Raw genomic sequence first — 14,153 nt, 5'->3', positions numbered from 1 at the left:
GTTGGGGGCAGGTGTGTAACAGTCCCTTGGCGGGAAACTAAAAGGATGCCATGGTCCCCAGTCTTGCTTGGAGAAGGTTGAAAAACTATGAGCAGTTCTCCAAGAGGGAACCTGGAAGGAGAAAGGAGCCCAGGCTCCGGAGGTCAGGGTTCCTGGGCGAGGGATGTACTCCTTGTGAAACAGGTGAGGCGTGGGTAGAGCGGGACAGGAGGCCAAGCAGCCAAGCATCTGAACACTGCTGGATCCCGTGGGAGCTCTTGCATTTAGGCTATACCTCCATGTTAGTCCAGCTTTGAGGCCAGGAGGCTGGACGTTCAGACCCCCACCCTGCCGGTGGAGAGGCGGAAACTCCCAGTTCTCTGGCCCTCTGCAGAATCAGCCACAGTGGCTTAGGAAGCCCGGGGAGCCTCTTAAGAAGGCTGCAACCACAGCCACTGGAGACAAATCGACCTGCACCGAAGAGAATACAGAACAGGTAAGTAAGCGGAGCTGAGGGTACCTGGGTTGGGGTCTAAGTATTTTCCTCATAAATACCTTTGCTGCAAGCAGTTTCTTCAAAAGCATTTTTGTCGCACAACCAGTTGGCCATGAGGCCATTTTGCCATAGAAGATAAAATAGCTGGGGGCAGTTCCATTACAGTAAATAGTAGATCAGTTTGTACAGAGTCTTCTGTGAGCAGTCATACCTCTCACCCATCAAAACCAAAAGTTTACTCTGTGGAATCTAGGGAAATGGTACAGATGAACTTATTTGCAAAACAGAAATAGAGTCATAGATACATAGCTCAAACCTATGGTTACAAGTGGGGAAGGGAGTGGGCTGAATTAGCAGATTAGTATTGACATATATACACTAAATGTGTGGACACTGCTATGTATAAAATAGGCAACTAATGAGAACTTATTGCACAACACAGAGAACTCTATTCAGTGCTCTGTGTTCACCTAAATGGAGGGAAATCTTAAAAAAAGAGTGGACATAGGTATACATGCAGCTGACTCAGTTTGCTGTACAGCAGAAACTAACACAACGTTTAAAGCAACTGTACTCCAACAAAATAAATTTTAAAAAGCCTGCAAACACACACACACACACACACACCCCGCAAACAAAAGTTTGCTAAGCTTTCAAAAATATAGAAGAGGCAGCTACTAATTCACAACAGTCTTCAAGAACATTAATGATGGATTCTTTAGCTAATTTAGATATGGCAGCTAGTTCTCTCGGGCCATCTTTACCAAATTTATCACGCAGTGTTAGAAGTTGGAGGTGAAAGAAGAATGACGATCCTCCTATCCCTCCTCGAAAAAGAGATTTTTATGTGATTCCTGATGAGTAGAAGTTTTTGGGAAATGGTGAAAATTTTTAATGAAATCTGGCTTAGATTAATTCAACCAAGAGTTTGCAAAAACCGATGTTATCATTTTCTAGTGTAATATAACTGTCAAGCAGTTATTTTTTTTTAAGGCAAAATGGCCTTACGGCCAATTAGTTGTGCTGCAAAGCTGCTCGCGGCAAAGATGTTTACTAGTGAAAATACTGGACACACCTGGCTGGAGCCCAGCAGCATCTGCTGAGCATCCCCTCCGAGGTGCTCCGAATGGCCATGGGACATGTGTGTGAACAGCTGCCCTGGGCACATGGCCCTACCTCTTGGCAGAGATCAGGTGAGGCGAGGGGGGTGGTCCTTAAGGCACACACTGCCTTATTCCTGAAGGACTTGTACTGGGACTAAATGATTCATTCATTGGATGGCTGGGATGTCTCAAATTGGTCTGCAAATTGGTTATGGCTTGGTTTGCCATGTCTAATCCTTTTTGAAATATGACAGGATATAAATTACTAGCAAAATAAGTAAAAACATTAGGCCTTGATAAAGTTCCAAATGCCTTTTTTTCCCTCAATATTAGAGTCTTCCTTTTCCTTTCTCCCCCTCATTTTTTTTTCTCATCCAACTGCTCCCTTTCCATTTCTTAGGAAAGATAGGGTGTTCTATACCATTTCTTAGGAAAGTTGGGGTGTCCTGTAATACTTCTATCTTATTCTCTCTGGCATTTGCTGTTTCTGGGAGATCTCTGAGGTCACTGTGAAAGCCTGAAACTTCCCTGTGCCCTCAATTCTGGATTACAGGGGTGGAGGGAGAAGGCTCAGCCATGGACAGGGGCGTTGTGCTTGAGCTGGGATGGATGGTACCCAGTGCTGATGATTTTGCTGTGGGATGAAAGGAACTAGTGTCAGCAGGGACCCCTCATGTTTACAGAGTGCCATGCAGCTTGGATAGGGTATCTCCTTTTGCCACATAGCAACCTTGCAACTGACTCCCCAGTTGGTGCTCCAGAAAAACCGGCTCAAAACAGGTAAGTAATATGGCCACCAATGTCTACCAAGACCACAGTAATATAGGCTTTGATATGCAAGGCTGACAGGAGAAGGCAATGGCACCCCACTCCAGTACTCTTGCCTGGAAAATCCCATGGATGGAGGAGCCTGGAAAGCTGCAGTCCATGGGGCCACTAAGAGTCGGACACGACTGAGCGACTTCACTTTCACTTTTCACTTTCATGCACTGGAGAAGGAAATGGCAACCCATTCCAGTGTTCTTGCCTGGAGAATCCCAGGGACGGGGGAGCCTGGTGGGCTGCCATCTATGGGGTTGCACAGAGTCAAACACGACTGAAGTGACTTAGCAGCATGCAAGGCTGACAGGTTCAAGGCCAATGTGGTGGGTGCTGCTTCCCAGCTTCCCAGCCAGTGATGCCCCTCACCGCCCCCTCCAGCCTACTAGGGTTGTCTCAATGGTACTCAGTGCCCTTACAATAAAGCAAGGTTTAAAAAGAAACGTAAATATGAAACAACTTTTCCCCCCTCTCTCTCTATATATATCAACATCACATGATCACAGGAGCAAGAGGTCCTAGCACACAGCCCAGATGCGCACAGTCCTTGAATTCGCTTAACCACACCTGGGTCTGTGTGGAGGGAGCAGGGTGGTGGCCGGCCAGCCACTGAGCCCTAGTCCTGAAGTTATGCTTCCTCTGAAAGAGTAGAGCCTTAGTTCACGTGCAACTGGACGACAGTGCAGCTGTGAGCTGAAAATAGTAAGGCTGGAAGAAACCTTTGGAAAACTTCTGGTGCAACCCTTTTATTCAAAAAGAGGGGAACTGAGTCTGGATACTACCAGATGTCTTGCTTGAGGCATCCCAATAGGTGCCTCTGTATGTCTAAATCACTCTTAAAATGTCATCAGAGCTGTAGCCTGTAACTCAGGCTCCTTCTGTGGCCAAGGTAGAGATGGGACCATGATGAAAGAGGCTGAAGAAGTCTGGGGTGAGGGTGTGAGGAAGAGCCTCCAGGGGAAGAGGAGTGGAGAGAAGCAGAGATGGCTCCCCCAGGATGGAAGAGCGGGACTGAGCTAGTGGCATAAAGCCGCTGAAGCCCCACCTTGCGCAAAATGTGTTTGATGGCAGCATGTGCCAAGGAAGGCTGGAGTGGGTTTCTGTGGGAAAATGAGGAGGGCAGAACCACTTTGGCAGCTCTGACTCCAAGCTGTGCACCAAAATATTGAAGTTAGAGCCAAAGGCTATTTCCTTTTACCAAAATCGGGAAACATAAAATCTCATTCACTGATAAACTGGTGCTTCTGAGATTTCCAAATCTCCTCCTGTCTTCTACTCCCTAAGATGATGGTGCTCTTTCAAGCTTTGCACCACTTTTCCTTCTTACTCAAGTCTAATCCAATCCTAGATTGGTCCAATCTCTCCTGGCAGTCTTGTTTGTATATGTAGAGGGTGGGCGAGCAGAGGAATGAATGAACTGTTCATTCATTTGGTTATTTAGCATCTGCTACATGCCAAATGCCATACCAGGCAGTATACGCATACTTGATCTCTTGGAAGGCTCATATGAATTTCCTGTTTTATCAAAGCCAATGTGCAAATTTGAACAATCAGAATCACCTGGAGAGCTTGACAAGCTTGCTGGGCTGAGTCAGAGTTTTTGATTTGGGGAAAGACTTCACATTTTTAAACCAGTTCCCAGGTGCTGCTACTGCAATGGTCCAGGGACCACATTATAAGAACCGCTGTTCTAACAAATTTGCTGACCACTTGGGCACAGTTCAGAGACAAAGTGCCAGGAGTAAGCAGGATCTCAAGAAGTTGAGGCACGGAGCTGGGAAGTGACAGATCTGCTGCTCTGCCTGGTTCATGCTCTCTCCTTAGAACCTCAAAGTGGGGCTGTTTCACTCCTCTGAGCAATAAGTGAGTGAGTGCGGAACTTGAGAGGTCAAGCCTCTTGTGATGGAAGGGGCTCCTGACCCGTGGAGGCAGCTGTATCACAGTCAACCACCCCCAGCCCCTGGCAACCGCCATTCTACTCTCTAATCTCTATACATTTCACTACTCTTAAGTACTTCATATAAGTGGGATCATACAATGTTTATCTTTTTGTGACTGGCTTATTTTATTTAGCAAATCTTCAAGATTCCTCCATGTCATGGCATGTGTCAGAATTCCCTTCCTTTTTAAGGCTGAATAATATTCCATTGGGTGGATGTACTACATTTTGTTTATCCATTCATGGATCAATAGACACTAGGGTTGTTTCTGCCCTTTGGCTATTGTGAGTAATACTGCTATGAACACGTGTTTACAAATATCTTTTTGAGACCCTACTTTCAATTCTTTTGGCTATATATACAGAAATAGAATTGCTAGATCACAGAGTAAACTGCTTGGGGGAAGAGAAAAAGGAGAGAGGAGTAGGAAATAAGATCATTGTGGTGCAGTTAAGGCAGCCCTTCCCTGAGGAAAGCAGGTGGCAGGAAGAGAGGGAGTCCTTTTGACACAGGAAGAGAGGATATGGTTTACAATCCCAGATTGTCATCTGGGAAAGACAGAACAAGACCCAAACCTTGTTCTCTAAGACCCAGAGTCAAGGGAATCTGTCCAGAGGAACTAAGGCCTGTTCATTCAGAGAGGTAGTAAGGGCTCTAAGTCACCTTGAGGAAAATGGGAGTCCAGGCTGGTAACTCGGAGAAGGCAATGTAGCATCCCAGGGACGGGGGAGCCTGGTGGGCTGCCGTCTATGGGGTTGCATAGAGTCGGACATGACTGAAGCGACTTAGCAGCAGCAGGCTGGTAACTGAAATTCCCCATAAGAACCTAGAAATCTGTGGGAGAGGGTAGGATGGGATCAGAGTGTGAGCACAGCTGGTCTCTTCTCTCCACCCAGCCACCTGCCCCCCCAGTGCCTTCTGGAGAAAGGGTAAGCCTGGGAGGATGTTTAAGAAAACTGTCACCTTGGTGCCCAATCGGAAACATCGTGGGGACCTGAGCAGAAACGTGGATCTGCCAGGCCATCCCAGCAGCTGTGCACCAGCAGCTATGAACTGTGTGGGACCCCCGCCCCCCGCAACAGCAAAGCTGCGTGCCAGTGAGAAGCAACGGCGTGTGGGACCTTCCAGGACCTCTATCCCAACCTTATTTCCCTTTCCAGCCTTAAAGTTTGGACTGATACCATCCCACCTCAATCTCTTTTGGAATAAATAAACCTATAGAGCTCTTGGACAATTCAGGAAAGGGATGCTCTAAGAAAGAAAAGCAGACCTTCCAATAATATGGATCAGGAGGTCTCATACAATTACTTAAGAACAATAAAGGAGATATGGACATATTGATATCCTGAGTTTGTGGGGCAGATCATTGCACACAGAGGCACAGGTCTGCAGGCGCCATCCTCATCACAGTCTATGTGGCCAGGACCTCCAGACAGTGCAGCCTCCATGACCGGATATGATGACCCCATATGTAAACAGGTCTACAGTCCGATATCCGAGATGACCATATCCAAAACTATTAGAAAACCTGAAGTTTATTTCAATTCCTTTCAAGACAAAACCTGACCTGAAAGGAGATTTGTGTTTTTATTTGTTTCACTGCAGAAATACCAATATGTTGTCCCCACTGGGGATATGACAGTACACACTCCATATACTGTATAGGGAAGTCACTCAGTCGTGTCCGACTCTTAGTGACCCCATGGACTACAGCCCACCAGGCCCTCCGTCCATGGGATTTTCCAGGCAAGAGTACTGGAGTGGGGTGCCATTGCCTTCTCCGTTAACAGCGGCTAGGCATATTATATTTACTTGGAGCTGGTATACTTGGTGACAGCCTTAGTGCCCTCGGACACGGTATGCTTGGCCAGCTCCCCAGGTAGCAGCAAGCACACGGCAGTCTGTATTTCCCTGGATGTGATAGTCGAGCGCTTGTTGTAATGCACCAGGCGCGATGCCTCACCAGCGATGCGCTCGAAAATGTCGTTGATGAAGGAGTTCATGATACCCGTGGCCTTGGACGAGATGCCGGTGTCCGGATGGACTTGCTTCAGCACCTGGTACATGTACATGGAGTAGCTCTCCTTGCGGCTGCGCTTGCGCTTCTTGCCGTCCTTCTTCTGGGCCTTGGTCACAGCTTTTTTAGAGCCCTTTTTAGGGGCAGGAGCAGACTTAGCTGGTTCAGGCATGTCTATAATGACAACACCCAACAACACAGAAAGATCCTTCCCCAAATCTGAAGCTTCCTGAACTTCGAAACCCTCCTGGCCACAAGAGTTTTAAATAGGGGATTGTGGAGCTGCATATGTCTCAAAATGGTGAGACTGCAGGTTATTTTTACATTCTTTCTAATGCTTTGCATTTCCAAAATTATCTGCACTATATATAGTACTCTTATCATCAGAATAGCAATCTGTCATGTTTTTAAGAAAACATCGAAGAGCAGCTCCTCCCGCTTCAAGAGCACATTCAGCCCACCCCCGCCCCCTGAGTCCCCTGGCTCCACCTCTTGAACATGACAGGCTTCTGGGCTGCCTCCAGGGACTAGAGCACCCTGGGGGGGTGCCTGCCTAGTTCCCCAGCTCCTCCCAGCCCGCTCCCTGCTGGGAAGTTGCAGCCCCACTTCTGGGGGCCATGCACCCATTCATCTTTCCCCTGCCTCGGAGTTCTTGAGTTGACTTGGCTCAAAGCCCAGTATGCTTCCCATCCGCTCTGCAAGCAGCCCTTCTGAAACGGCACCCTTCCCATCCATCCTCCTTGGCAGAGTCCCCAAAGGACAGGGACAGCAAGTTCTGTCCAGGCCTGGCCACTGGGGATTCCTGGTTCCAGCCCACCCTCACTAGGGGTGGGGAAAAGCTGGATGCACACCCAGGACCTCTGACCCTGCCTGCCCTGGCCCCTTGTTCATCTTCCTGAATCTGCTTAGCTCACTGCACCCCCCACCCCCAGAAGCCTCACCAGCTTGGAAAAACCTCACATTTAAATCCTCCTCAGAGTAGACTCCCAGAATATTTTATGCTTATTGTTTGCTACAGTCAAACCCACATGCAATGGAAATGTTCAGATCTAAGTGTGGGCCTGCCGTTCTTAAATAACGCAGACCTTGAAGCCCAGCAGGGCTCAGCTGGGCCACAGTCTCTCAGCTTCTTCCGGCAGGGGAAACATCTCCTGGGCATGCCCTGGACTCAGTGCTTCCCTGCTCCGTTGTCTCCCAGATTACATGGTTCTCCTGACTGACAAGTGTGGCCCAGGCAACCGCCTGGATGACATGAATCAAGACTTCACCATCACCCCCAGACCACTGACAGAGCTGTACTTGGGTGCCAGGGCCAGGAGGCCTTGGTGTGTAAGTGATGTTTCTAGAGAGCAGGCCAGGCAGGTGCAGGGCCTCTGGGGATTCCCCCCAAGCTCCCATTCAGTCAGACCCAGGGTAGAGAAGCTGTAGCCAGAATGCAACCACCCAACCGACTGCGGCTTGCAGTGACTGCCATGATGGTTAGCACTTATTACCTTAAGTCCTTACTGCGCTCTTCTGAAGTGGAGGCCCAGAAAGGTAAATGACTTGCTCCGGGTCACGCATGTAAGAACAGCTGAGTGAGCTGGGATTTGAACCCACATCTGGTCTGACTCCAAAGTCTCTACCACCTCACTAAATTATATGTGCCACCTTTACCCATGATCTCTAAGACTCAGGAATTCACTTGACAGATGAGAAGCCGAGGCACCAAGTACTTGAGCCACAGACGCACATTCCAGTTCCACGGGAACCAGGCTTCTTACCAACCCCCCATCCCCACCCCAGTGGTCAGCCCAGGGGCTTCTGGGAGTTTGTGCTGTTGTTCCCATATTTGGAGGACTTCTGGGTCTTATTTCTTTCCTGGATTCTTTGTTTCTGTGGTCCAGGAGATGGAGCATATGTCACCCCGCCTCAAGATTCTTTTGAGAGCTGGCAAGGAAATGAGAGAGGATCCATCCTAATTAGGGGGCGATAACCCCAAGGAGAAACTCGGATTCTTTACAGCAGTCCGTGTCCTTCCCATTAGCCCTGTGCGTTTGTCAGATGTTTATAGAGCCTTCATTAACAGAGAGCCCCCTTAGATAAGAGGCCTGAACAGCATCAAGGGCCAGATAAGAACAAGTGGAGGGCACTTCGGGGACAGCAGAAGGGTGAGCCTGTGAACTGGCCCGGGTGCGCTGTACAGAGCTGTGCAGGACAATGCAGGCCGGCTCCTTCCGGGCTCCTCCCAGCACCCGCTAACACACCGCGGCTGCCGCAGTCTCTAGACCCGGGCGAGAGCATACCAAGATGGGCCGTGGGGCGCTCTGGGTGGCCCTGCCTGTGCTCTGCCTGCTGGCCTGCTCCGCCCTAGGGAAGCCACTGGAGAACCGGGGGCGGCCGTCCACTGGGGCAGATGCCCACCGCCTGCTAGGGGGGCCCGGCGGTGAGCAGGAGGGGGTCACCTTCGACCTGAGGATGTTCCTGGAGAACATGAAAGTGGATTTTCTGCGCAACCTCAACCTGAGTGGGGTCCCTTCTCAGGACAGAACCCGAGCCGAGCCACCGCAGTACATGATCGATCTATACAACAGATATACCACCGACAAGACGTCCACCCCTGCGTCAAACATTGTGCGCAGCTTCAGCGTGGAAGGTAGAGTCGGCTCCACGGGGCGCCCCGGGTGGGGGCGGGGGGCTCAGTGGTCGGTCCACGGCTGCGCTGCCCAATATGGTGGCCACTGGAGATGTGGGACTCTTTGTTTCAATTTAGGTTAATCTAAATGAAATAAAATTAATAATTTAGTTTCAGTAGCTTGGGTGCAAGTGCTCAGCAATCACGCCTAGCTACCCTATAGGAAATGGAGACTGTAGAACAATTCCATCATTGCGTAAAGTTCTACCAGACAGCTCTGCTCTAGAAAATTCTCCCTCTCTGGGCCCAGCACCACATTAACACAGTAGGTGCTGAAGGAATGCCTGCTCGCTTTCTTCCATCCCTTCCCTACCCCTCCCTTCCCATCCTGTCTCCTTCCTACTTAGACACAGACAACTTATTTAGCCTCTAACAGGCGTCTTTTTAAACACTGAAAGACTGCCTTTGTCACTCATCAAAAGGTGTTTAAAATTCAGACAAATTCCTCTGAGAAACACTGGAAGACAACGTAATTATTTTCTAAGTATAAAATAATTTCCCTGATTTAGTAGGACTAGAAGAGAACGAATGTCAACTTAGGGCTTATGTCCTCTAATTCACACCACGTAGGTGACAAGATCTTGTGAGCAGTGAACGGAGGCTTGCAGACCCTGAGGGAACTTTCCCAGTTCACATATTAATTAAGCAGCTGGATTCTGACCCAGTCCCACCTGTTTGCACAGCTCAGGCTTTTTCTGCAGTTGCAGCCTCTAACCAACCAGGCACACAGGACTTCTTCCCTCCTGAGCTTGAGGCCTGCAGACTCCTGACCATATGCCCTAGCTAAAACATGCTGTGGTCATGCTGTGTGCCTGGCAAAGCTGTATTTCCAGTGGCCCCTGTGCTGTGCTTATTTGCTCACTCATGTCTGACTCTTTGTGACCCCATGGACTATAGCCTGCCAGACTCCTCTGTCCATGGGCTTTCTCCAGGCAAGAATACTGGAGTGGGTTGCCATGCCCTTCTCCTGAGGATCTTCCCAACCCAAGGATCGAACCCAGGACTCCTGCATCGCAGGCAGATTCTTTATCATCTGAGCCACCAGGGAGGCCCCTGATGGCCCCAAAGGAAAACAAAAGTCTAGATTTAATGTGGACCTGTATTATTTCTAAAAGATGGGTTTAATTTTTTTTACATGCAGTCTGCAGGTAATATAGATACTGCCAGCATCACACTACGCCCATGGGACATGTGTGTAACCCCTGCTTTAGGGAAAGGCTGAGCTTCTTTGGCTGGCCCTAATCACCAAATCCTGTAGTCTGGGAGTCCAATGTTGGGAGCCATCTCAGAGACTCCTCCCTGCTCCCCTACCCCCAGCATATTCTGTGTCCCAGAAGCAAGTGCTCTGATCTGATCCCAGCTCTGCCTGTGGCCAGTACTGCTGTGGAGGCAGTGATCATTATCACAAACAGCCTGAGTGTGGCTCAGGCAGAGAGAGCACTTGTTCTCTAGATACCTGATGTATCTAGAGTCCCTTGGCAATTTTCAAGGCATGCCGCAGAGCACAGCCAGTAGCTAATGCACTGCTCATGGATCCCACTGACTACCCACATATGACACAGTGGGCTTGACAAATGGTACGGAAACCTGAACAGCTCATCCAGGCTGGGTGAGGACGCGCAGAGAGCTGTGTGAAAGGCCATGAGCTTGGGGTAGGGGAGCAGGCACAGGTAAAGTGGAGATGCACAGTTTCTGGGGAGGACATAGAAGTACTGATTGAACACCTGTTGTGAACCAGGGACACTCTTGGGTAGGCTTCATGTGCCTCCTTGTCAAAGCTTCACGCCAACCCTGGGAAGGTAGTAGGATGGAGCCCCATTCTACAGATGAGGAAACCGAGGACCAGAGAGACTCAGGACTTCTCCCAGTTCATACGCCTAGAAGAGGGAGAGGAAGGATTGGAATTTTAGGCTGCCAGATGCTGCCAGGTTCCATGAAGCACACAGTCTCCCCTCATGTTGGCATATAGTAGATGCTCAGGAAACACAACTTGTCTTCCCTCTTGTGACCAAGCCGTGGTATAATAGAGATGTGCTAGTGAGAGTCAGCCAGGGAAGTGGGAAGAGAGACAGTTGTGTGGCTAAATATCTGTCTAACATATACCTGTCTCCATATGTCTAACATGACCAAGCCATTAAGATTAATCTATTTTTTCCTCACACACTGAAAAAAAAAAAAGAAAAACCACCTTCATTTTGGTCATAAGTTACCATTCTGGATGATTTTCTATGTGATTTAGGTGATATTTTTAACACTGTAGTAACAAAATTCCACCATCCCCTCCCAGGGTCTCTCCTTTAATACTGGACGCTCAGGATTTGCACTCTGAGGCTGATAGCGTGCTTTGCCGTTTTGTTTACTTGGTTCTTTCTTTTTTTTTTTTAAGTGAGGATCTTTACAGGATATGTGCACTTTGGCAGCTGCACACGCTAAATCCAAGTCTCCACATCTGTAAAAGTGTAATAATAATTACATGTTCCTTGGGTCAATGTGAAGAGAAAAGTAAAATATAGTATGCAAAGGTGGGCACATAGTAGATGCTCAGTAAACAGCTGGAGCTGTCAGCTTCAATGCAAGACATCTCCTGCCTTTGTTTTTCTTTGGAAGATGTCAAATGTATCTTTTAAATACCCTACTACATTAAGGTCTTGAGTGAAACCAAAGAGAGACTTGTTAGAGATAGACAGTGTCACGCCCAGTGCCCTTTCATATAAACCATGAGTCTCAGGTTTGGTATTGTGAAAACAGACCCTCCTGGCAGACGGCTGTATATTTGCATTTCAGATGCTGTCTCTATAGCCACCACAGAAGACTTCCCTTTCCAGAAGCACATCTTGCTCTTCAATATCTCCATTCCCAGGCATGAGCAGATCACCAGGGCCGAGCTCAGACTCTACCTCTCCTGTCAGAGTCACATGGACTCCCCTCACGAGCTGAAAGGAAACATGGTCATTTATGACGTTCTGGATGGAGCTGAGGTCTGGGACGCTCCTGCGGGAACCAAGACCTTCCTGGTGTCTCAGGACATCCGGGACGAGGGCTGGGAGACCTTTGAGGTGTCCAGTGCCGTGAAGCGGTGGATCCGGGCAGACTCCACCAAGAGCAAAAATAAACTGGAAGTGACGGTGGAGAGTCACAGGAAGGGCTGTGACAAGCTGGATATCAGTGTCCCCCCGGGATCCAAAAACCTGCCCTTCTTTGTCGTCTTCTCCAATGACCGCAGCAATGGGACTAAGGAGACCAGGCTGGAGCTCAGAGAGATGATCGGCCACGAGCAGGAGAGTGTGCTCAGGAAGTTGTCCAAGAACACCGTGGTGGAGGCAGGTGAGAACAAAGACGAGGAGGAGGAGGATGTGCGAAGCCACACGCCCACGGAATCGTCTTTGGTCAGACGGAAGAGGAGTACTGGGGCCAACAACCACTGTCAGAAGACCTCCCTGCGGGTGAACTTCGAGGACATCGGCTGGGACAGCTGGATCATTGCGCCTAAGGAATATGATGCCTTTGAATGTAAAGGTGGCTGCTTCTTCCCCCTGGCCGACGATGTGACCCCAACGAAACATGCCATTGTGAAGACCCTGGTGCATCTCAAGTTCCCCATGAAGGTGGGCAAGGCCTGCTGTGTGCCCACCAAACTGAGCCCCATCTCCATCCTCTACAAGGATGACATGGGGGTCCCCACCCTCAAGTACCACTATGAAGGGATGAGCGTGGCAGAGTGTGGGTGTAGGTAGTGCTGGCCTGCGGGCGGGGAGGCAGGGTGGATGGGCTCTTAGTGACAGGCCCTGTGTCCCGCTGGGCATGACAGGGACCAAGCCCACCTGCATGCCAATCTGGAGAAGGAAGGGGAGCCACCAGGTCCCGGAGGTAAAGACCTGCTCTCCCTCTCAGGGCCCACCCCAAGCACACGCCACTGGGTAAACTACAGGGGAGGGGATGCCAATGGGCAGTAGGGTTTGGGGAGAAGAGGGAAGCCTGGAAGGGTTGCTGGGGTGGGAGGGGAGATGAAGAAATGGGGACAAGAGAAAGAATAATCCAGAGTCAGCAGAAAACTGAGCAAAAAAGAGGCCGAGAAGTCTAAACGGGAGATGCACACAGATTAATGGAAATTAAAGCAAGTGAGAGGGACAGGATTGACTCCAATAACCACAGTGAATAAAGGGGAAAGGAATGGGCCATGTGCCACACCCACTGCACATTATTCCCACAACTCATGAGATGGGCGTCATGACTCCCAACTCACACATATGGGAGCCAAAACTTGGGCTCAAGTAGCCCAAATAGCAACAGTCAATGGCATGATTCCAATCCAGGGATCTCTACAGGTCCGTCAGTCACCAAAGCCAAGGACTCCCCAAGTACCCTGCTGCAGTTTAGCAGGTCATCTGGTAACTGAAGACAATTAGACTTTGGGAAATGGAGACTGGGGGACAAACTGGACTAAGTCCGACCAGTGCCCAGCAGGATGACTGGGCTACTTGTCGCATCTAGGGTACATTCTGACTGCTCTGTGCCTGTGTTGATTCAGTGTCCAAGTGCTTTTTAAGATACCCCTGAGTTACAGAACTATCCCTTAAACCAGCTGCAGGATGGAGCAAATGCAGGACGAATGCCCTCAGGCTGCAGTGTACGCTGTGGCCAGAGGAACTTTGACCCACTGGCACAGAGACTGTGTGACCAGTGGTTCATACAGGGCCACTCGCTGCCGTGGACTCAGACTGCAAGATGGTTGGCGGGGGTGCACTGAGTTTACCCTGAGGGATGGGCAGCCCATGGCCTGTGTCTCTGCAGTTACTTAGCATGACCAGCTCACCACCATCACACACCCATGGGCTCCCATCCCACAAGGACTCCATGGATGATGAGACCTGGATTTGAATTTGTTGAAATAAATGCATTCTTGCTTTGGTATTTGCAATATCCTTGTTTTTACTCCAGTACTCAGGTGACAACATCCAGTCTTCCTGGGTGAGGGCTCCCGCCATTGATGAACTCAGGTCTTTATTGGCCACATCTGACTCTGGCTGCATGCACTGGCTGTTTTGAGTAATGTGCATCCAGTCCCGGTCCTGGGCTTGGGCCTTGGGACCAGACTTTATCCCCACTGACCGCAAGAGAGGACCTC

General features: G+C 49.5%; 2 protein-coding genes across 2 annotated transcripts; one reads left to right on the top strand and one right to left on the bottom strand.

Moving 5' to 3' along the window:
- Positions 1–375: 375 nt before the first annotated feature.
- On the bottom strand, positions 376–6,526 carry LOC133240629 (histone H2B type 1-K-like). Its single transcript, XM_061405781.1, has 2 exons — positions 6,233–6,526; positions 376–450 (listed from the first exon to the last, which is right to left on the bottom strand). The coding sequence occupies exons 1-2, from the start codon at positions 6,524–6,526 to the stop codon at positions 376–378; spliced, it is 369 nt and encodes a 122-aa protein (XP_061261765.1).
- A 1,673-nt stretch (positions 6,527–8,199) lies between these two features.
- On the top strand, positions 8,200–13,939 carry GDF2 (growth differentiation factor 2). Its single transcript, XM_061405605.1, has 2 exons — positions 8,200–8,989; positions 11,813–13,939. The coding sequence occupies exons 1-2, from the start codon at positions 8,644–8,646 to the stop codon at positions 12,760–12,762; spliced, it is 1,296 nt and encodes a 431-aa protein (XP_061261589.1). The 5' UTR covers positions 8,200–8,643; the 3' UTR covers positions 12,763–13,939.
- Positions 13,940–14,153: the final 214 nt, after the last annotated feature.

This window comes from Bos javanicus, chromosome 28 (genome assembly GCF_032452875.1).
Source record: "Bos javanicus breed banteng chromosome 28, ARS-OSU_banteng_1.0, whole genome shotgun sequence".
NCBI classification, from domain to species: Eukaryota; Metazoa; Chordata; class Mammalia; order Artiodactyla; family Bovidae; genus Bos; species Bos javanicus.
Note: the sequence above shows the minus strand (reverse complement) of the source record. Positions and strands in the feature narration are given on the sequence as shown.

Excerpts from the sequence above, each read along its gene's own strand:
- LOC133240629 (XM_061405781.1), bottom strand. The coding sequence starts at position 6,526 with ATGCCTGAACCAGCTAAGTCTGCTCCTGCCCCTAAAAAGGGCTCTAAA. Across the intron at positions 451-6,232 it reads CCAGGGAAATACAGACTGCC|GTCGATTTGTCTCCAGTGGC; the intron begins GTGTGCTTGCTG and ends TCTTCGGTGCAG.
- GDF2 (XM_061405605.1), top strand. The coding sequence starts at position 8,644 with ATGGGCCGTGGGGCGCTCTGGGTGGCCCTGCCTGTGCTCTGCCTGCTG. Across the intron at positions 8,990-11,812 it reads GCGCAGCTTCAGCGTGGAAG|ATGCTGTCTCTATAGCCACC; the intron begins GTAGAGTCGGCT and ends TTTGCATTTCAG.